General features: G+C 42.6%; 1 protein-coding gene across 3 annotated transcripts in view; it reads right to left on the bottom strand.

Annotated features, from left to right (window-relative positions):
* Nucleotides 1–15,646: 15,646 nt before the first annotated feature.
* LOC135556065 (vesicle-fusing ATPase-like) overlaps nucleotides 15,647–23,248 on the bottom strand; it is a 44,612-nt gene continuing 37,010 nt past the window's right edge. For 2 of the 3 annotated variants that reach the window (XM_064988953.1, XM_064988955.1), the window contains 9 exons: nucleotides 21,217–21,312; nucleotides 20,910–21,066; nucleotides 19,948–20,081; nucleotides 19,473–19,539; nucleotides 19,149–19,228; nucleotides 18,847–18,981; nucleotides 18,590–18,703; nucleotides 18,292–18,347; nucleotides 15,647–16,640 (listed from right to left, as the gene is read on the bottom strand). In XM_064988953.1, the coding sequence (XP_064845025.1) occupies nucleotides 16,598–16,640; nucleotides 18,292–18,347; nucleotides 18,590–18,703; nucleotides 18,847–18,981; nucleotides 19,149–19,228; nucleotides 19,473–19,539; nucleotides 19,948–20,081; nucleotides 20,910–21,066; nucleotides 21,217–21,312 (882 nt within the window). In that variant the 3' untranslated portion in view covers nucleotides 15,647–16,597. Of the gene's footprint in view, nucleotides 16,641–17,795; nucleotides 17,840–18,291; nucleotides 18,348–18,589; nucleotides 18,704–18,846; nucleotides 18,982–19,148; nucleotides 19,229–19,472; nucleotides 19,540–19,947; nucleotides 20,082–20,909; nucleotides 21,067–21,216; nucleotides 21,313–23,248 lie in introns of all 3 variants that reach the window. The other variant, XM_064988954.1, reaches the window with a different exon arrangement.

The following is a 23,248-nucleotide window of genomic DNA, read 5'->3' on the forward strand; positions in this document are numbered from 1 at the left end:
CACTATGGCCAACACCAAAGAGCTGTCAAAGGACACCAGAAACAAAATTGTAGACCTGCACCAGGCTGGGAAGACTGAATCTGCAATAGGTAAGCAGCTTGGTTTGAAGAAATCAACTGTGGGAGCAAATATTAGGAAATGGAAGACATACAAGACCACTGATAATCTCCCTCGATCTGGGGCTCCACGCAAGATGTCACCCCGTGGGGTCAAAATGATCACAAGAATGGTGAGCAAAAATCCCAGAACCACACAGGGGGACCTAGTGAATGACCTACCATCAGTAACACACTACGCCGCCAGTGACTCAAATCCTGCAGTGCCAGACGTGTCCCCCTGCGTAAGCCAGTACATGTCCAGGCCCGTTTGAAGTTTGCTAGAGAGCATTTGGATGATCCAGTAGAAGATTGGGAGGATGTCATATGGTCAGATGAAACCAAAATATTACTTTTTGGTAAAAACTCAACTCGTCGTGTTTGGAGGACAAAGAATGCTGAGTTGCATCCAAAGAACACCATACCTACTGTGAAGCATGGGGGTGGAAACATCATGCTTTGGGGCTGTTTTTCTGCAAAGGGACCAGGACGACTGATCCATGTAAAGGAAAGAATGAATGGGGCCATGTATCGGGAGATTTTGAGTGAAAACCTCCTTCCATCAGCAAGGGCATTGAAGATGAAACATGGCTGGGTCTTTCAGCATGACAATGATCCCAAACACACCGCCCGGGCAACGAAGGAGTGGCTTCGTAAGAAGCATTTCAAGCTCCTGGAGTGGCCTAGCCAGTCTCCAGATCTCAACCCCATAGACAATCTTTGGAGGGAGTTGAAAGTCCATGTTGCCCAGCAACAGCCCCAAAACATCACTGCTCTGGAGGAGATCTGCATGGAGGAATGGGCCAAAATACCAGCAACAGTGTGTGAAAACCTTGTGAAGACTTACAGAAAACGTTTGACCTCTGTCATTGCCAACAAAGGGTATATAACAAAGTATTGAGATAAATAAGTATTTGGTCAATAACAAAAGTTTTCCACCATAATTTGCAAATAAATTCATAAAAAATCCTACAATGTGATTTTTTTTCCTTTTTCTTGGGCCTCTATAACTATATCTATTTTTTGGGTGAATTGGATTGATCCCCTCTACCACACGGAACCCCACTAATCCTACCGACGGAAACGCACGAGGTGGCTAAAAACAGACCTCCATCCTATGCTAGCATGCTACCGATGGCCCGGCTAGCTGTCTGAATCGCCAAATTCATTATTCATTGGACCTTTTTGATCACACGACTAAGCATGCCTCTCCTTAATGTCAATATGCCTTGTCCATTGCTGTTCTGGTTAGTGTTTATTGGCTTATTTCACTGTATCTAGTCCTGCTCACTATACCTTATCCAACCTATTAATTCCACCACCCACACATGCGATGACATCTCCTGGTTTCAATGATGTTTCTAGAGACAATATCTCTTTCATCATTACTCAATACCTAGGTTTACCTCCACTGTATTTTATCTCCCCCAGAAACCTCCTTTTACTCTCTGTTCCAGACATTCTAGATGACCAATTGCTTTAAGCCGAACCTTTATCCTACTACTCCTCTTTTCCTCTGGTGATGTAGAGGTGAATCCAGGCCCTGCAGTGCCTAGCTCCACTCCTATTCCCCAGGCGCTCTCTTTTGTTGACTTCTGTAACCGTAATAGCCTTGTTTTCATGCATGTCAACAATAGAAGCCTCCTTCCTAAGTTTGTTTTATTCACTGCTTTAGCACTCTCTGCCAACCCGGATGTTCTGTGTCTGAATCCTGGCTTAGGAAGACCACCAAAGATTCTGAAATTTTCATCCCGAACTACAACATTTTCAGACAAGATAGAACTGCCAAAGGGGGGCGGTGTTGCAATCTACTGCAAAGATAGCCTGCAGAGTTCTGTCCTACTATCCGGGTCTGTACCCAAACAATTTGAACTTCTACTTTTAAAAATCCACCTCTCCAAAAACAAGTCTCTCACCTTTGCTGCCTGCTCTGCCCGCAGCTGTGCTCTGGACACTGTGCTGTGCTTTGCCCCCCATCTATCTTCAAAGCTCGTGCTGCTAGGCGACCTAAACTGGAACATGCTTAACACCCCAGCCATCCTACAATCTAAGCTTGATGCCCTCAATCTCACACAAATTATCAATGAACCTACCAGGTACCTCCCCAAAGCCGTAAACACGGGCACCCTCATAGATATCATCCTAACAAACTTGCCCTCTAAATACACCTCTGCTGTCTTCAACCAAGATCTCAGCGATCACTGCCTCATATTGCTTGCATCCGTAATGGGTCAGCGGGTCAAGCGACCTCCACTCATCACTGTCAAACTCTCCCTGAAACACTTCAGCGAGCAATTTACATTTACATTTAAGTCATTTGGCAGACGCTCTTATCCAGAGCGACTTACAAATTGGTGAATTCACCTTATGACATCCAGTGGAACAGCCACTTTACAATAGTGCATCTAAATCATTTAAGGGGGGGGGTGAGAAGGATTACTTTATCCTATCCTAGGTATTCCTTAAAGAGGTGGGGTTTCAGGTGTCTCCGGAAGGTGGTGATTGACTCCGCTGTCCTGGCGTCGTGAGGGAGTTTGTTCCACCATTGGGGGGCCAGAGCAGCGAACAGTTTTGACTGGGCTGAGCGGGAACTGTACTTCCTCAGTGGTAGGGAGGCGAGCAGGCCAGAGGTGGATGAACGCAGTGCCCTTGTTTGGGTGTAGGGCCTGATCAGAGCCTGGAGGTACTGCGGTGCCGTTCCCCTCACAGCTCCGTAGGCTGAATATATAATATCAACCCCCATTATTTCACACAGAGTGAGTCCATAAAATTATTATGTGATTTGTTAAGCCACATTTGACTTCTGAACTCATTTAGGCTTGCTAAACAAAGGGGGTGAATACTTAAGGAACAATTATATTTGAGTTATAATTTGTTTTTACATTTGTAAAAATCTTGACAAACAATTAAATCTATTTCAATTCCACTTTGTAATGCAACAAAATGTGAAACAAATTCAAGGGGGTGCAGATTTTCTATAGGCGATTAATCTGAAAGTGGACTGGCACAGAGCAAAACAACTCCCTCTCTCTCCTGTTTTGCTCCATTTTGTTCAAAGACAACACTAGTCACTTCCTACATTTACAAAGACAACAAATGATCCACAAACCAGTTACTCAGATAACTGTATCAATATTAGTGCAAAACATAAGTGGGTATTTACATTATATACTCAAAATGTATAGAATTCTTCACATGATATTCACAAAAGAGGATTGTCTTACAGGAGGGCCTATAAGACATTATGGTTAATTTGATGTTACATACAAATACAGGGACACGCTACAAAAAACATTGGGTTGATAGATGTTAAATAGTCAGATATTACATTAAAACCTTAGAGAAACACTTAGTCATGATAAAAAACTGAAAACATTAGTAAACTTCCTCACATTGTTTGAGATACCATCCCTTTAAAAAAGCAGATCTGTCCACATCTCATAGTACTTTCCATGGGAGTCCAGCCAATGTGAATTACTGATGATCCCTTTATATGTCCAGTGCTAGTTAGAATAATATTATACAACGACAATGCATTGAATACTTAACAAATCTGTAGTGGTTTACCTCCCATCTCCACCTCTTCTCCTTCAGGTGCTCTTAGTACCTGCCCTGAACAGCAGGGGGAGCCCAGGGGAAGCTGACTGTGAGAGTGCCTGCTGCATGATTTATCACGACTCATTGGCGGGAGCTGAAGAAAATCTCTCGACAGTGCCTGGCTGTGTCCTCTGGTGAGTATACTGTGAAACCAATGGTCCGCGGGTCGTTGAAGATCTCATAGTCGTTTCCCCCAGACGACGTCTCGTTGCCAAAGAAGTAGATAGCGTCCAGGCCCTCCCCCTCCAGCACGTCCAGACAGAGCCTCTTGTCCCAGCCTTCAGGGAACACGTCAAAACAATGGGGGTATCCTGGAAAGATATTGATCTCATCCCGTCAGTAGAGGATGCCTGGTTATTTTTTTAAATGCCTTCCTAACCATCTTAAATAGGCATACCCCATTCAAGAAATTTAGAACCAGGAACAAATATAGCCCTTGGTTCTCCCCAGACCTGACTGCCCTTAATCAAGACAAAAACATCATATGGCGTTCTGCATTTATCATCGAACAGCCCCCGTGATGCAGCTTTTTAGGGAAGCTAGAAACCATTATACACAGGCAGTTAGAAAGGCCAAGGCTAGCTTTTTCAAGCAGAAATTTGCTTCCTGCAACACTAACTCAAAAAGGTTCTGGGACACTGTAAAGTCCATGGAGAATAAGAACACCTCCTCCCAGCTGCCCACAGCACTGAAGATAGGAAACACTGTCACCACTGATAAATCCACCATAATTGAGAATTTCAATAAGCATTTTTCTACGGCTGGCCATGCTTTCCACCTGGCTACCCCTACCCCGGTCAACAGCACTGCACCCCTCACAGCAACTCGCCCAAGCCTTCCCCATTTCTCCTTCTCCCAAATCTAGTCAGCAGATGTTCTGATTGAGCTGCAAAATCTGTTGAAAATGTGAAAATATGAAAATAAATAAAAAACTTTTCTCTTGAAACAGTCTATTCAGTCTATTCTTGTTCTGAGAAATTAAAGGCCATTCCATGCGAGACACCAGTTTCAACGTCAACAGTGAAGAGGCAACTCCGGGATGCTGGCCTTATAGGCAGAGTTGCAAAGCCATATCTCAGACTGGCCAATAAAAGGAAAATATTAGGATGGGAAAATAAACACATACACTGGACAGAGGAACTCTGCCAAGAAGGCCAGCATCACGGAGTCGCGTCTTCACTGTTGACGTTAAGACTGATGTTTTGCGGGTACTATTCAATGAAGCTTCTTTCTATTCCGGTTAGAGTCAGTTTGCGGTGTTCTGTGAAGGGAGTAGTACACAGCGTTGTACCAGATCTTCAGTTTCTTTGCAATTTCTCGCATGGAATCCGAATTGTGTGGAAAGAAATATCCTGGAGCATGAGACCTACAGACGGGAATGACAGATCGCAAATAAATCCTTCTGGAAATGCACCGAATATGATGTTTTCGACTGCCGAGGTCACATAACCTGGAGATAAACCTGTCAGTGAGGGTTATCTGGAGAACACAACTATATCCCGGACAATGCTCGGATTCTGATCCGAAAGGTGATGAATGGCCTGAAGGAGAGAAGCCTGTGTTGACCCAGGAAGAAACCGACCAAGTTGTGGACTGTGGTACACATGGCTTCCTGCATCTATTTGGGGAGAAATGCCCTCTCTGAAGAACATTAAGTTGTTGCAGAGGCATCGACAAAAGAACAACGCGGCACCCGCTGTACCTACATCCCTTTCCGAACTCGTCATCCCTGACAGCTATAAGGGCTACAAAGGAGAGCTGTTCCTCCAGCATGACAGTGGACCCAAGCCAGAAATAATTCTGATCTTCACAACTACACAGAACTTTCAAACGTTGAGGACTGGTTGGCAGATGGAACATTCAAGACAACCCCAACTTTGTTCAGCCAGGTGTACACCATTCACAGGTTGCAGGAAGAGAACATGGTTCCAACAGTCTTCATGTTGCTGCCAAATAAGACTGAGGTATGTATCAACAATTACTATTGACGTTTCATTGAAGTGTTCATTTTCCACAAGCCATTAATGTGCATAATATATCTAACAAGATTAAAACAATGATGCACGTTCTGTTAGATATTTTGCACATTTATGGCTTGATAGCAAATATCATCACCATTGAGCTAATGTAGTTCTCACAGTAGCAGTAAACAGCACCAAGCGATTTGAGCAATGGGAGGGATATGAAAGGAAGCAGAGTTACAGCCTCCCTCTATCCAATTGTAGCAGTAGGATCACGTAACAACCCGCCCATTTATTGACAGATAGCTGAACTAGCCAACTGAGTTTCGAATTTAGTCTTGGCAGCTGAGTTGTTTAGAGATTTGTTCTGATGGCAAAAAAAAAATGGATTTGCTCGTGGAAGCAGAACATCTTGTGTCGTCGACAGGTGCAGGTATAGTACTGCTGGTAGTAGCAGTACTACCAGTAGAGCAGAGAAAGTGTCTCTGGCCCACTCCCAGTTAGGGGGAGTGATGAGCTCTTCAGCAGAGTCTCACAACTCAATTGCTGGTTGAAAACTGTTTTCTGCCCCTCCCAAGAGATTTAATTAACTACAAATTCTCTCTTGTAACTACCCATCCTGGATCCGGGAGCGTTGTCATCAACTGGCACTAATTAACATAATGCAACGGACATAAATATTACTAGAAAATATTCATATTCATGAAATCACAAGTGAAATATATTGAAACACAGCTTAGCATTTTGTTAATCACCCTGTCATCTCAGATTTTGAAAATATGCTTTACAGCCAAAGCTAGACAAGCATGCGTAAGTTTATCGATAGCCTAGCATAACATTATGCCTAGCTAGCAGCAGGCAACCTGGTCACGAAAATCAGAAAATCAATCAAATTAAATAGTTTGCCTTTGATGAGCTTCGGATGTTTTCACTCACAAGACTCCCAGTTAGATAGCAAATGTTCCTTTTTTCCAAAAATATTATTTTTGTAGCCGAAATAACTCCGTTAGTTCTTCACGTTTGGCTGAGAATTCGACCGGAAATTGCGGTCACGACAACGCCGAATATTCACAATTAGCTCCATAATATCGACAGAAACATGCCAAACTTGTTTATAATCAATCCTCAAGGTGTTTCTCAAATATCTATTCGATAATATATCAACCGGGACAGGTGGCTTCTTAGTAGGAAAGAGAGAAACAATGGCCGCATTTGTCTTTTACGCGCAAAAAAACACTAGGAGAGACTCCAGCTTACCACTGACGCAATGTTGACGTTCAGGCTCATTTTTCAAAATAAACGCCTGAAACTATGCATTGTGACACTAGACACATTAGGGAAGCCATAGAAAAAGGAATCTGGTTGATATCTAATTCACTGCTCAATAGGGACTCATAGGAACGCAGAGCTTTCTAAATAAGTCCTGATTGGATTTTTCTCAGGCTTTCACCTGCAATAGTAGTTCTGTTATACTCACAGACAATATTTTTACAGTTTTGGAAACTTTAGAGTGTTTTCTATCCTAAGCTGTCAATTATATGCATATTCTAGCATCTTGTCCTGACAAAATAGCCCGTTTACTTTGGGAACGTTATTTTTCCAAAAATTAAAATAGTGCCCCCTAGATTCAACAGGATAATTGGCCCTCTTTCTGGGACTCACCCACAAACAGGACCAAGCCTGGCCTGCTGAGGAGTGACGGACTCCATCCTAGCTGGAGGGGTTGTTGGATTTATTATGGATAAATTAATAAACAATATCCCAATTTTAAATAGAATTGTAACTAAGTAAACTTATACTGTTTTATAAGTGATTAACAATATGAGTTCATAAGAAGGGATTGTGTGACACAGACATGGAGTAATAAAAAGTTACTGAGCACCATTCCAACTAGGAATAAAACGACTGGGTTGTGGACTGTGAAAACAGATAATGTCGTTAGCCTATGGTTGACCCTACAGAAACTTAGCTCTGGGGTTTTTAGATAAGGCAGTGAGTGCATTCCAAGGTTTTCTGTTAATTAAAACTGTCAGTTCAGGGGTGATCGATAATGTTGAGGGGTCAAAAGTTATCTGGGAGTGTGTTAGTAAGTTAGAATGAACTTTTCACCTTACTTTGTCCCGGTCGAGAGGAGGGGATTCTGTTAAAGCAATGAAATGATGTCATGATCTGTATATAAACTGCTGCACGTGATTAAGTGGTAGCGCGCTCCGAGAATAAATTCTATTACCTATTATTGAAAGACTGGTCTGCGTCTATTTTATGCAAACAAGAAATCTTACAAATTCTCATAAAATAGATTAAGGGCTTTCAATTGATGAAAGCACATTGGCATAATTAAATTACAGTAACAGGGGTGCTCTCATCTTATCTACCAACATAGACAGGGCTCTAGCTCCTCTAGCTCCACAATGAAATAGGGTGCAGGCCAGGCAGCAGGCTGTTAGCCAGCCTGCCAGCTTAGTGGAGTCTGCCACTACCACAGTCAGTGTACTCAGCTCAGCTATCCCCATTGAGACCGTGTCTGTGCCTCAACCTAGGTTGGGATAAACTAAACAAGGCGGTGTTCGCCTTAGCAATATCGCGAGGATAAAGACCTCCTCCATTCCTGCCATTATTGAAAGAGATCGTGATAACTCACATCTCAAAATAGGGTTACTTAATGTTCGATCCCTTATTCAAAGGCAGTTATAGTCAATGAACTTATCACTGATCATAATATTGATGTGATTGGCCTGACTAAAACATGGATTAAGCCTGATGACTTTACTGTGTTAAATGAGGCCTCACCTCCTGGTTACACTAGTGACCATATCCCTCGTGCATCCCGCAAAGGCGTTGCTAACATTTACGATAGCAAATTTAAATTTACTAAAGAGACGTTTTCGTCTTTTGATCTTCTAATCATGACATCTATGCAGCCTACTCAATCACTTTTTATATCTACTGTTTACAGGCCACCTGGGCCATATACAGAGTTCCCTGAATTCCTATCGGACCTTGTAGTCATAGCAGATAAAATTATAATTTTTGGTGACTTTAATATTCACATGGAAAAGTCCACAGACCCAATCCAAAAGGCTTTGGGAGCCATCATCGACTCAGTGGGTTTTGTCCAACATGTCTCTGGACCTACTCACTGTCACAGTCATAATGTGGACCTAGTTTTGTCCCATGGAATAAATGATGTGAATCTTAATGTTTTTCCTCATAATCCTGGACTATCGGACAGCCACTTTATTATGTTTGCAATTGCAACAAATAATCTGCTCAGACCCCAACCAAGGAGCATCAAAAGTCGTGATATAAATTCACAGACAACACAAAGATTCCTTGATGCCCTTCCAGACTCCCTCTGCCTACCCAAGGACATCAGAGGACAAAAATCAGTTAACCACCTAACTGAGGAACTCAATTTAACCTTGCACAATATCCTAGATGCAGTTGCACCCCTAAAAACTAAAAACATTTGTCATAAGAAACTAGCTCCCTGGTATACAGAAAATACCTGAGCTCTGAAGCAAGCTTCCAGAAAATTGGAATAGAAATGGTGCCACACCAAACTGGAAGTCTTCCGACAAGCTTGGAAAGACAATACCGTGCAGTATCGAAGAGCCCTCACTGCTGCTCAATAATCTTATTTTTCCAACAATCCGAATTTTTTCCAACAATCCAAAATGTATTTTTGATACTGTTGCAAAGCTAACGAAAAAGCAGCATTCCCCAAGTGAGGATGGCTTTCACTTCAGCAGTAATAAATTCATGAACGTCTTCGAGGAAAAGATCATGATTATTAGAAGGCAAATTACGGACTCCTCTTTAAATCTGCGTATTCCTTCAAAGCTCAGTTGTCCTGAGTCTGCACAACTCTGCCAGGACCTAGGATCAAGCGAGACGCTCAAGTGTTTTAGTACTATACAGTGCCTTGCGAAAGTATTCGGCCCCCTTGAACTTTGCAACCTTTTGCCACATTTCAGGCTTCAAACATAAAGATATAAAACTGTATTTTTTTGTGAAGAATCAACAACAAGTGGGACACAATCATGAAGTGGAACGACATTTATTGGATATTTCAAACTTTTTTAACAAATCAAAAACTGAAAAATTGGGCGTGCAAAATTGCAACGGTAGCTAACTGGCTAGGATACCGGAAGACAGTGTCTTTCCACCTGTTGGGCACTGCTTTCCCCCATAATTCTATTAAAGACGGCGAGAACAGGTGTTCGGCAGGCTGGAGCAAAAGACACTGTTAGCTAGTTATCTAGAACTCCGTTACACAGCAGGCGGGATAGGTAGCTATCTAGGACCGTGTCCTCCTCCCCGAAAAACTCTGATATACTCGTCTTTCCATTTTGACACACATTTTAACCACATAGACAATTAGGGGAAATCCAGAATATCAAAAATGTCACACAAGCATGAAGATGGCATACTCGAGGGGTGGGGGGTTCATGCAGGAACCAATGGGATGCTTGGGGGCATTCCGAATTGTGTGCCACAATCCCACACTATTGTATAAACAATTTTTTCTCTTTCTCCGTTCATTGCTCTGCATGATGAACTGCCATGCCCGGCTGTGAGCGACATATCTGGCTAAAGCTATGTATTGGTGTTGCAGTGTTGACGATGAGCTGACAGGGTTAACCTGCTGCCTTGTAGCTTCTGACATAACTGGTGCAATGAATTCAGATTATTGGGAGATCAACCGAACTCTTTCATTTCCCAACCCATCTAATTTCCCAACCCAATAAATTTGTCACGAATATTACCGAAGGTGACTCCCCTTCTGGTTCGGGTGGCGCTCGGCGTCGCCGATCTACTAGCTGCCACCAATCCATTGTTCTGTGTTTGTTTGGTTTTGTCTAATTGGTTTCACCTATTTCTTGGTTGGTTGTTAGGGTGGGGCTATTTAAGTTAGTTCAGCCCGCTTCTGTTTGTGCGGGCTTGTTCATCTGTATGTGTTAGAGTGGTTAGTATTTTCGGGTTTTTTCGCCGTCCTTTATTTTTCACGTGTTGTTCGCCTGATTTTTGTTCTTGTGATTTTCTGGCCATTAAAGCGTGTTTTTCCGTATCCTTTGCTCTCTGCGCCTGACTCCACACCTATTCACTCATTTACCGTTACAGAAGCCCGCACCACATTATGGAGTCAGCAGGAGCAGCGACCACCCCTCTTCCCACGATGGAGGAAAGAGTCCTTCACCACACGTCCATCCTCCAACGCTTCGGATCAGCGATGGATCAAATGTTGGAGAGGATGGATCATTGGGAGAGGAGTGGTCTCCCTACTACCCCACCTACCCTCCCACCAGCAACTCTACCATCTCCCCCAGCAGGAGGGTTCCAGCGCTCTGCGCATTACGCCTCCGAGGGAGTACGATGGAGTAGCGGCGGGGTGCCAGGGATTTCTGCTTCAATTAGACCTCTACCTGGCCACCATTCGGCCGGCTCCCTCGGATGAGGATAGCGTGAATGTCCTCATCACCTGCCTTACGGGTAGAGCCCTGGAGTGGACCAATGCTGTTTGGAACGGGCCCGACTCAGCGAAGGGCAACTACCCGGAGTTCACCCGCCGTTTCCGGGCCGTGTTCGATCACCCTCCGGAAGGCCGAGCGGCGGGTGAGAGGTTGTTCCATCTAAGGCAGGGGACGAGGAGCGCACAGGTCTTCGCGCTGGATTTCCGGACCTTGGCCGCTGGAGCAGGGTGGAATGACAGGGCCCTGATAGACCAGTACCGGTGTAGCCTGAGAGAGGACTTCCGCAGGGAGCTGGCTTGTCAGGATACAACGCTTAGCCTGGATGAACTGATAGACCTGTCGATCCGGTTAGACCATCTGCTAGCTGCTCGCGGACATTCTGAAGGGGTCCTGTTCGTTCCACCTCCTGACCCTCCCGCTCCTATCCCGATGGAGCTAGGAGAGGCCGCGTCTCAGGAGATCGGAGGAGGAGGCTCCTCCTTTACCAGTTGTGGCCGGAGAGCTATTCTGGACTCGAGACGCCGGGTGAGGGGCTTGCAGTACCTCGTTGACTGGGAGGGGTACGGTCCGGAGGAGAGGTGCTGGGTCCCGGTGGGGGATATTCTGGATCCATCCATGTTGAGAGAATTCCATCGCCACCATCCGGATCGGCCGGCGCCTCGACCCCTGGGTCGTCTCCGAGGCCGGCGTCGGGGGGGGGTACTTTCACGAATATTACCGAAGGTGACTCCCCTTCTGGTTCGGGTGGCGCTCGGCGCTCGTCGTCGCCGGTCTACTAGCTGCCACCGATCCATTGTTCTGTGTTCGTTTGGTTTTGTCTAATGGGTTTCACCTGTTTCTTGTTTGGTTGTTAGGGTGAGGCTATTTAAGTTAGTTCAGCCCGCTTCTGTTTGTGCGGGCTTGTTCATCTGTATGTGTTAGAGTGGTTAGTGTTTTGCATTTTCGGGTTTTTTCGCTGCCCTTTATTTTTCACGTGTTCGCCTGATTTTTGTTGTTGTGATTTTCTGGACATTAAAGCGTGTTTTTCCCGTATCCTTTGCTCTCTGCGCCTGACTCTACACCTATTCACTCATTTACCGTTACAAAATTGGCAATAAATTAATAAAACCAAAAGCTTACCTTGACTTTAAGAGTTCTAGTGTTGGATAAGCCAAAGTCAGCTAGCTAACATAAAATCCCTCTCTGTGTGTGCCAGGTGTTTGAGTAGGCTCAACTAAACTACTAAATAAATAAATGCAACCAAATATAGCTCTCTAGCTCTTTCGCTTCTCCTTAATTTTGGAAGAAATGTTTTGCTCAAAACTGTTAAACTACTGTCTTTCTTTGAGTCAACTACTCACCACATTTTATGCACTGCATTGCTTGCTAGCTGTAGCTTATGCTTTCAGTACTAGATTCATTCTCTGAATAATTCTCCTTTGAGTGGACAACTTGTCAGTTCATGCTGCAAGAGCTCCGATAGGTTGGAGGATGTCCTCTGGAGGTTGTCATAAATACTGTGTAAGTTTATGGAAGGGGGTGAGAACCAAGAGTATCCTATTTTTGTATTGAAGGCAATGTACCCAGGCGAGGATAGAAGCTAGCTGTCCTCCGTGCTGCTGAGGCTACTATAGACCTTCATTGCAAAACAGTGTTTTAATAAATTATTTGGTGACGTGAATATATTTGGTGTCATTTAATCTCAAAATAACTTTTTATGTTCCAATATTTTTATGAAATTCTTTGAGGATGACCCTCCACTTCATCCTCTGAGGAGCCTCCACTGAAAGGAACCATAGGCCAACCATGTGGCTAAATTAACTTGGCTTAGAGAGAGGCTAGAGAGAGTTTTAGGCTAACCTAGGCTGTATGCTATAATTGCACTTTGCCCTATTTGTAGGCTATTGTAGGCTTCTAGTTGGGCTAATAATGGACACAAATGAATAACTGAAATGTTTTACAGCAGCCATATTCGCCTTCATGACACGTGGGAGGATGCATCTAAATAGTGACAGATTAACTTGATCAAATCCACACTGAGTGTTCCATTTTGCTACACTAACATTGACTATGTTGAATTTTGGGGGGGACGGACGCATTGCCAGTTCATGTAGGCTAACATGTCCTTCGATAAGTACCTAGGGCTTTTCACTTTCACAACAACCCCAATGGCTGTTGTGAACGTGCAAAAAAATGTATGTAGTTCTGTCCTTGAGTTGTTCTTGTCTATTAATGTTCTGTATTATGTCATGTTTCATGTTTTGTATGGACCACAGGAAGAGTAGCTGCTGCTTTTGTGCAGCTACTGGGAATCCTAATAAAACACCAAATTACTATGGATGTCATTCCAAAGCAATTTACTTTGACCGCGCAAAGCAGAAACACATTTCACTGGGAACACATTCATTTGAAAAGAACTGGATCAAAAATAAGTAGGCTACTAATGTTCTCATTACGGCAAGATCACACGCCCCCTCTGACAAAACAGTTTCACAATGTTACAGTAGCCACGCAAATGGCCTTGCCAAGTGATTAACCCTCTTTTCACATGGCTACAAAACGAGGCTAAACTGTGGTAGAAAAGTGTTGCCTCGCATTCCAGATTATGTCTGACTGCACAGACTGACCTTGCTGCTGAATGGGAAAATAGTAATGAATGGACATCATTCGTATAGGCTTTACTGCTCGAGTTGACAAGAGGACAGCAGAACTCACCTTGCCGCAGACGAATAAAGTATGTGTCGTTTCCATGGCAGTCCCGGGCTGATACAAGTGTCAAATCCAACCAGTTTCCCTGGCTACCGGTGGTAGTCGTACGTATCGCCTGGTCAGGAATTTAACGAACAACGCAGTTTAGAATTTATCAGACGGGAAACGTTAACCAACCATCCGTAAGCACGCTGCGTTGAGCAGACTATTTCAGAAACGGAGTAAGTGAGCTCTTAATACTCTGGTTTTCCACTATGGACATTTTAGCACCGTCCTCGTTCCGCTGCTACGACCGGGAAACGTAACAGACAGCAATACTACATAGGCCCCTCTCCTTTACAGTATGGGTGCGTGCAGTATGCAGCCAAGAGAGTTTTATCAAAATGTCTACTGCTCTCTACAGGAACAATGTCAAAGCTGCAGTTCAACACTATAGCTCTAGCACAACCCTATAGATCAGCGTTTCCCAAACTAGGTTTTGTTTTTTGCCCTAGCATTACACAGCTGATTAAAATAATCAAAGTTTGGTGATGAGTTGGTTATTTTAATTAGCTGTGTAGCGCTTGGGGAAAAAATGAAATGTGCTCCAGGGGGAGCCCAGGACAGAGTTTGTGAAACCCTGCTATAGAGCACAAATGCTTGTTGAAATATGTACAGTGACACTAAATGGTTTATTTTTAAAGGTCTAATGCAGCCGTTTTTATCTCAATATCAAATCATTTCTCGGTAACAATTAAGTACTTTACTGTAAAATATATATATATATATATATTAAACTGGTCAACAAGAAACAAAAATAACTTCTTAGCAGAGAGCAATTTTTCAAGCAAGACTTTTGCTAGGACTGTCTTGGGAGTGGGGAGGAGAAAACTGAAAGTTAGCTGTTATTGGCTGAGAGATTTGGATCTTTCTTTCTTATTGGTGTATTAACTAATTAATTGCCTGGCGATATCACCAGGGTGTGCCAAAACGCCATCCCACCAAAACAGGCTGCAATTTCAGGTGGTCTTTTCAAACAGCTCTTACGCTAAAAGGGTATTATCATAATTTTCACAATTGTGGAAATATATATAAAACACAGGAAATCAAGTTTTTCCATTGCCTTTAAATAAACAATAGTATGACAGGGTAGGAAATAAAAAGTTGGTCAGTGTTTCCAAAGGTACATTTATTAGTGGGGAAGATTTAAAATGGTATAAAATCATGCCCTTACAGTGTACACCTGTCCAGATGAGTGCTTTGTCCCTAAAGGTCATGTGTAGGCTAAACTGTGCTGTGAACATTTGTGGTGTGGCCCACTGTTTGTTTATTTGTGTCAGTAGTTTGTTTAAATATGACAATATCCAAATGTTTGTTTAATCTCAGTTACGGATCCCGTAGTCGCCTCTTCACTGTTAACGTTGAGATTGGTGTTTTGCGGGTACTATTCAATGAAGCTGCCAATTGAGGACTTGTGAGGCATCTGTTTCTCAAACTAGACACTCTAATGTACTTGTCCTCTTGCTCATTTGTGCACCGGGGCATCCCACTCCTCTTTCTATTCTGATTAGAGACTATTTTCGCTGTTCTATGAAGGGAGTTGTACACATCGTTGTACCAGATCTTCAGTTTCTTGGCAATTTCTCATATGGAATAGCCTTCATTTCTCAGAACAAGAATAGACTGACAAGTTTCAGAAGAAAGTTATTTGTTTCTGGCCATTTTGAGCTTGTATTCAAACCCACAAATGCTGATGATTCTATCCAATTTATTATGTGACTTGGTAAGAAGAAGAAAATACTACTGAACTTATTTAGGTTTGCCATAATTAAAGTGTTGAATACTTATTGACTCAAGCTTACATTTTTTTATTAATTTGTAATAATTTCCAAAAACATAATTTATTGCAATAATACATCTGTATGTTGACACACATGGTCAATTGACAGAACATAAAAAGAGCCTTTGACAACAAGTACTGTTCACATGTAATAAATAAAGTAATAAATTAACAAATGCATCACAACAAAAGAATGGTCAAATTTGGATTAAATTACACACACATACTGTACTTACGCACAGACACAAACACAATCACTCTTACAGGCACACACAGAAGCAATGCTTATTCATCTTATTCATCCACAATCTTCAAGTTTGTTTTGAGATGAACAACGATACTGATATATATTACTCAATTAAAGTCAATAGAATGATTTGAAATAATTCATGATATACTGTATTTAATATATACTATGTACAGAAAATAAATAATATAAGGGTGGAGGGAAATACAGAAATACAGTTACACCGGAAACGACACTTCTCACTTCCACTACACTGTATACTGTATGTTATCATCTGAATATTCAAAATATTTTGATGACTTGCGCTTCATATGAATCTATGTGTATATATAATACATATATCATGTTTTCAAGACTGATATATCTACTGGTCTGAATAAATATAGATAGCAAGACAGATACACAGTACTGTAAATACAGAATGCTAAAACATACATGGCTAAATATACGCACAATACACAAGACAGCACTTTGCAATCCATATTGCGTTTCATACAGATAACATATTGGAACAGTGCTATTTTCAATAGGTTTCTGTTATGTGATATGTCGATAGTGTCAGGTGGATGGATGATGACGACAGTTACCGCTGAAACATGCGTGGGTGAGAGGGGACGACTTCTTCTCCCTCTCGGATTGGTTGGATGAGAATGGATGACGAACAGAGGACGTCCTTCTCTCCTCCTTTTGCCTCTTGGTCAGACACTCCTCCAGCTCTAGTCGAACTTGTAGCTGCGGTCATTGCGGTCGGTGTGTTCTCTGGAGAGACAGACGTGTGGAGAGATGAGAATAAGACTGATTCAGACTCCTTTAGGTGACAATGATTTACCAGTGTCCCCAACCTTAAACACCTGACGTATCATAAACCACATCCTTCTGTACTACAGCATGTACTCACACAACAACAAAAAAGACAGAAAGTAATGTTGAACAGGATATGCTATAAAACAAGAAGAGAACCATAATGGTGAACTATATCTTTTAACGGTAATTTTAGCACTTTAATTACCTTTCTAATATACGGTAATTGCATTCAAAAGAAAAGCAAAGACTTCTTCATCTTGTCGGCTAGCTTTAATTAAATCTTGCAAACATTCTTCAGAACAATTTATAAAAAAGCAACAACAGCAATCTAGGACAGGGGAGCACAACTCAGGCCCTAGGGTTCTGCAGTCTTGCTGCTTTTGTTTTTCCCTGGTACTTGATGTCACAGATTCCCAGGTAGAAGTCGGTCTGTAGTTCAAAGGGCTTGAGGACTGAGGCTATGCACCCCTGATATGGAATAAGTGGTGTCCATTGTCAGAGACTATCACAGCAGGGTCATATCAGCCAATATATTATCTGGACAATATGTCATGGCAGGTCATGACATAGGGAGAGAATGATCATAAGGTTGTCTTATGTAATGTTTTTATTACATCGACATGATTGAGGCACAGGAGTGGCAGGTATGTCATGCATATAAATCTTCAGTAACAACCTCATAACGCATTCATTATAATGACATAAAACATGTCATAAAATGTCTTCACAGCTGATGTCAGTTTACCTATACAATAGCTTCTTTAATGACAAGTGTTAAATCAGTTTCCATAAGCTGATATATTTGACCGGAACTGTATATGCTTGATATGTCATTTGTTTGATAATGTGATCATTGAAATGTAGAATTTGGTTGCTCATAGCACAAGTTTGTCCGAGGGTATTCCTCGTAAATGGGTATGTAATAGATACAGGAACGATCTCAGAAGTGCCAGCAGGGCCTTCTAGAGTTCTAAAACATTGGTATCCTTGTAATAAAGCTGAATGAGGGAAGCTATTCCCTAAAGCTAGAGGAGGTAGCTAGGGAAGCTAGTTAAATGTCTGGGTAGCTAGCCTCATAGCTAGCCTCGTAGCTTCTACTGATGGCCTTACCCTCAGCGACAGCTTAAATTCGGATGTGCTTGGCGTCATCCAACCTGGTGATGATAAAATGAGATCACACCGGTCAACGACTGATACCTTGCATTGGCAGCCAGTGGGCAAGTAAAGTGATAGTATGACAACTTTATTCATAGCCCTCTTCAAGAACATGAACAAGCATGATACAGTGTTTCATGTTCATAGGATCCCATTTGTGTCAGTCAAATAAGTAATACTGATGTCCTAGTACTACTACTGTACTAATTATACTACTAGTAATATAGTAAATTGTGTTTTTTTACTTTAGCCTTAGATATGTGCCTGTTATTGTGTATCCTTGTTGTAAAATTCACAGAGATAGAAATGGAGTAATGGATATGCAGAAGTGGAAGGCAGGGTTATAAAGTCAAAGCAAGGAAGTGATTGGGTGGCTGTGATTGAGTCGCATGCAGGCAGGGTGAAGGATGATCGCGTGGGTGGGTAAGGGGAGGGGTTGGGGAGTACTTACGCCCCCTCGTCTCTAAGAAGCTGCAGGAACTTAGTGACTCTGTACTCCACATCCATCTGGAGGAAGGAAGCAGGAAACCAAAGATGAACACCAGTGGTTTACAGAAGAAGAAAAAGAAGAAGACACACCTTGACAGTGCAAATATGTGGCATTATGCAGGCTCTACCGTATAAAACCGTTTGCACCACTTCTTGAGGCATGAGACCTTTCTAGCGACCATAGCTACTGGATGACGCTTGTGGTCGACTGTTCTGCAGCTGAACGATGATGAGGAGGAGGAGTGCTGATTGCCACTGACCTGCAGAGACATTTCGATTAGCATCAGGAGCTTCTTGATGCCAATCCAGACCCTCTTTCCCTTGACGTGCTGGCCGATGGTGACCCGCTCTGCGTCCGTGAAGCTTCCCAGTAGCTACAAAGGATACAATGACAATGAGTAAACAAATTGCACACAAGCAAGACAGTAGCATTAGCTACTAAAATACTTAATCAATATTTACATTGTGTGTGTGTGTATGTGTGTGTTCACTTGTTTGTTTGAGTGTGTGTACGTACCTCTAGGGCTTCCACCAGGTGTTCTCCAGTAGAGATGTTGGGGACGTGGATAGTGGTACTGAAGGCGTCCAGCATCTCCATCTCCTGCAGCACCTCCTTACGGCTGGTGGTTCCAATGATCAACAACTTACGGCCCTGTAGGCAGAGTAAAGCACAGACAGAGTTACACACATGTACATGCACATGCACACACTTATACGCATAGACACACAGACTGGTGTAAATAAACACATTAATATAACTCAACACCTGCTTTAAGTAATGCAACCATACCAATGTTGAACTGAACAGTGAACACTCACTTTTGGAGGAGTCTTCTTCAGCAGCACCAGCAGGGTCTGGAGAACCATGTTGGAGAAGCGAGGTCCAATGGGAACGTAGTCTAAAGGAGTGGAGCACAAAGAAATCAGAACAGTACCTCAGACAGGACCCACTAGTGTTGCTGCTGATTCTTTCAGGATTGAAGACTGGGTCTTGGCTTTAGATGCAGTGTTTTGTTTATCTGCAGCATCATTAGAAAGTTTAGAAGAGATACGAGTTTGTTGCTCCACTAGAGATGGAAGTAGGAGGTCCACTAGACTAAAAGGAGAATGAGGTTTCAGAGGAATGAGGAGGTAGAGAATCACCTAGGAGACGCTCAATGTCATCCACCACCACACAGCTCAGCTGAGACTTGTAGGCATCCTCGAAGATCTGAGGGAAGGAAGGCAGGGGTTAAATAACACAGATTTAAATAACACAAAAAGACTGTAAAATAATAAAATACAGTAGGTATTGGCAATAATCTCTTTCTTCTGCTCTTAGTTGTTATCGATACATCAGATAGGAAAAGGGGGAGACTGATAAACTGGAGAGAAGTAGCTAGTAAAGAGAGAGGGGAACCCAGGGATCGAACCACCAACTCTATGGGGCAATGTGTGGTCCAAAGTCAGCAGTGCCACAACTAGTCTACCATTCGACCAGATTCTGGCACAGTGGCCATCTCTCTCTATAAGCATGGTGCCAGCCTTACAAAGACATTAGGGTCAAAACACTTAATAAAACTGCAGGAGCATTCAACAGTATGCAGGTATCAATCTTTCTTTCATGGTGCACATCCACCTTCTTGATAGCCAGGCACTTGGAGTTTTCAGAGAAACCGATCATCTTGTCTGGGGAACAGATCTTGATGAAGGGGAACTCTGAGCTCTCCGAGATTTGGGCAGCCAGGGCCGTCTTTCCACTGTGAGGGGGTCCTAAGAGGACAGATGAACAAATAAAGACTGTTCGAGAGAGAAGGGGGGGCTGTTTTTCAACTGTGTGTGTGCTTAAGTGTGTGAGCTCCACCTGCATGTGCCTACGCTCACTTGCATGTGTATATGTGTGTTCGCTCACACGTGTGTGTGTATGTGGCAAGAGATACAGTAGATGGTATCGAGTACAGTATATACATATGAGATAAGTATGTAAACAAAGTTGCATAGTTAAAGTGGCTAGTGATACATGTATTACATAAAGATGCAGTGGATGATATAGAGTACAGTATATACATATACATATGAGATGAATAATGTAGGGTATGTAAACATTATATTAGGTAGCATTGTTTAAAGTGGCTAGTGATATATTTTACATCATTTCCCATCAATTCCCATTATTAAAGTGGCTGGAGTTGTGTCAGTGTGTTGGCAGCAGCCACTCAATGTTAGTGGTTGCTGTTTAACAGTCTGATGGCCTTGAGATAGACGCTGCTTTTCAGTCTCTCAGTCCCAGCTTTGATGCACCTGTACTGACCTCGCCTTCTGGATGATAGCGGGGTGAACAGGCAGTGGCTCGAGTGTATCTTGCCTATGCTGCTCTGTACCATCACTCATTCATATATCTTTATGTACATATTCTTTATCCCCTTACACTTGTGTATAAGACAGTAGTTTTGGAATTGTTAGTTAGATTACTTGTTGGTTATTACTGCATTGTCGGAACTAGAAGCACAAGCATTTCGCTACACTCGCATTAACATCTGCTAACCATGTGTATGTGACAAATACAATTTGATTGATTGATGTGTGTGTGGTCAGGCCTACCCTCCAGTAGCACGGCCACCAGTGGTGTGCGGTCGCTGTTCTTGGTCTGCTGCACGAGCAGCTCCCCGTCATCCAGCACACGGGTCACAGGGTCGCCCCACTTGATGATGCCGTTCATGATGTAGCTGGCGTAATCCTCCTGGTTGGAACCAAATGCCTGGGGGAGGAAGAGGGGGAGGATGAGGATAAAGAAGAAGGGGAGTGGGCAGAACCTTTTAGGGTTGGAATGATAGTCAATCTCAAATGACACCCTATTCACTTTGTCTACTGTCCTACGTAAATACAAATATAGTAGAGAGATACTTACTGGTTTAATGTCATTGTTTAGGGAGCCCATGAAGTCGCTTCTGGTGACCTGCAGCTTCTCGGCTCTCTCTGTGTCCACCTCCACTGTGGCTGTGGCCTGGAACCACAGAAATAAATATCAGTCTGATCTGACACTGATATACAGTAGACTTAACAAAGGACAGAGTTATGGCAGAGATGAACAAAAGCCCCTAAAAGCACATTGCTAAGGTGTGGAGTCTAACCATGTCATGTGTGTTCAAAGCTGTCAATTGGATAGTCTAAGCCAGGTATTCCCAGACTGGGGTACGTGCAATGCCATCGGGGTTCACCAAATAAAAATGTAATTCACTTTTTTTAAATAAAAAAAGAATTAAAATAATTAAATATTTGTATATATATATATATATATATATATATATATATATATATATATATATATATATATATATATATATATATATACACACATTTATATATATATACACACATATATACACACATTTTTAAACAGTCTATTTATATTTTCCAACAGGGCTATACATTTGGTTGAGTTTTTTTCCTCGACTGAGTAGCCTCGTTTCAATGACAAAAATAAAATTAAACCATCTAGTGTCCGGCGAAATAACAACACAATATCAAATACAGGTAGCCTAATCAAATAATTAACATCCAATCACTTTAACCATTACTCTCTCGCGGGAATTCCACTAACGGTCCGTATGTAGCCAAACGCAACTGCTGTTCATTCCGTTTGGTCGAAAATTAATAAATGGTTAAAAAAATGTAAGACCCGGGTCCATAGAGACACATACCAGCGCTACTGGTATTACTGCTACTACCAGCAGTACTATACCTGCACCTGTCGACAACACAAGTTGTTCTGCTTCCACGAGCAAATACAATAGTGGCATCAGAAATTCTACATTTGTTGTTAGCCCAGCTAGCATGGAAACTGACAGTTGTGAATCTGATACAGCCGAAGAGTTTCTGCCCCCTTACCCGGGAAAGCACCAAACAACAAACAGGGACGTTGGACCATCGAAGAGGTGCAAATATGAACTACATTGATTTGGGGTTCACTTATATTGGGAGTAGTGCCTTTCCTCACCCACAGTGTGTTGTATGTGCAAAAGTACTATCTCACAACTCGATGAAACCTTCACTCTTGCGCAGACATTTAGAAACAAAACATGCCATTTTGAATAATAAGCCACAGGAGGTTCTTGAGCGAGAATTAAGATGACTTTCTAGTAGTAAGACATGTATAATAGCAACAGATACCATTAATAAGAAGGGGCAAGAAGCTTGTCAGCTACCGAGTGGCTAGGACAGGCAAGCCACATGCTATTGTGGAGGACTTCATTCTTCCTGATGCTGCGGATATGACTAGGACATTGCCTGGGAAAAGGCCAAAAAGCTATACAGACAATGCCTTCATCAAACAACACTGTTTCACAACGCATCAGTGACATGGCAGGAGATGTTTTGAAACAATTACTGCTTCGCATACAAGCCAGTGAATTCTATGTGTTACAGCTGGATGAGTCAACAGACTTGGCGCGCCTGGAACAGCTCCTGGTATATGGGAGACATAGTGGAGTGGTAACGAGTGTGCAAGCAGTTGCTTCCGATGCCAATTGGGTACACTGCAGCATACACCGAGAGGCTTTTGCTGCCAAGGGAATGCCTGATAGCTTGAAAAACGTTTTGGACACTACAGTGAAAATGGTTAACTTTATTAAAGCAAGGCCTCTGAACTCTTGTGTATTTTTCATTGAGAGACAAGCTTAAAGTTTTCTTTTCTGACCATAATTTTCACTTTTCTGACCGCTTGCATGATGACATGATTCTCACACGACTGGCCTATCTGAGTGATGTTTTTTCTCTCCTGAATTATCTGAATCTAGGATTACAGAGACTTTCTGCAACTATATTCAATGTGTTTGGACAAAATTGAGGCTGTGATTAAGCTGGAGCTCTTCTCTGTCTGCATTAACAAGGACAACACACAGGTCTTTCCATCATTGTATGATTTTTTGTGTGCAAATCAA

The sequence above is a fragment of the Oncorhynchus masou genome, chromosome 15, assembly GCF_036934945.1.
Source record: "Oncorhynchus masou masou isolate Uvic2021 chromosome 15, UVic_Omas_1.1, whole genome shotgun sequence".
NCBI classification, from domain to species: domain Eukaryota; kingdom Metazoa; phylum Chordata; class Actinopteri; order Salmoniformes; family Salmonidae; genus Oncorhynchus; species Oncorhynchus masou.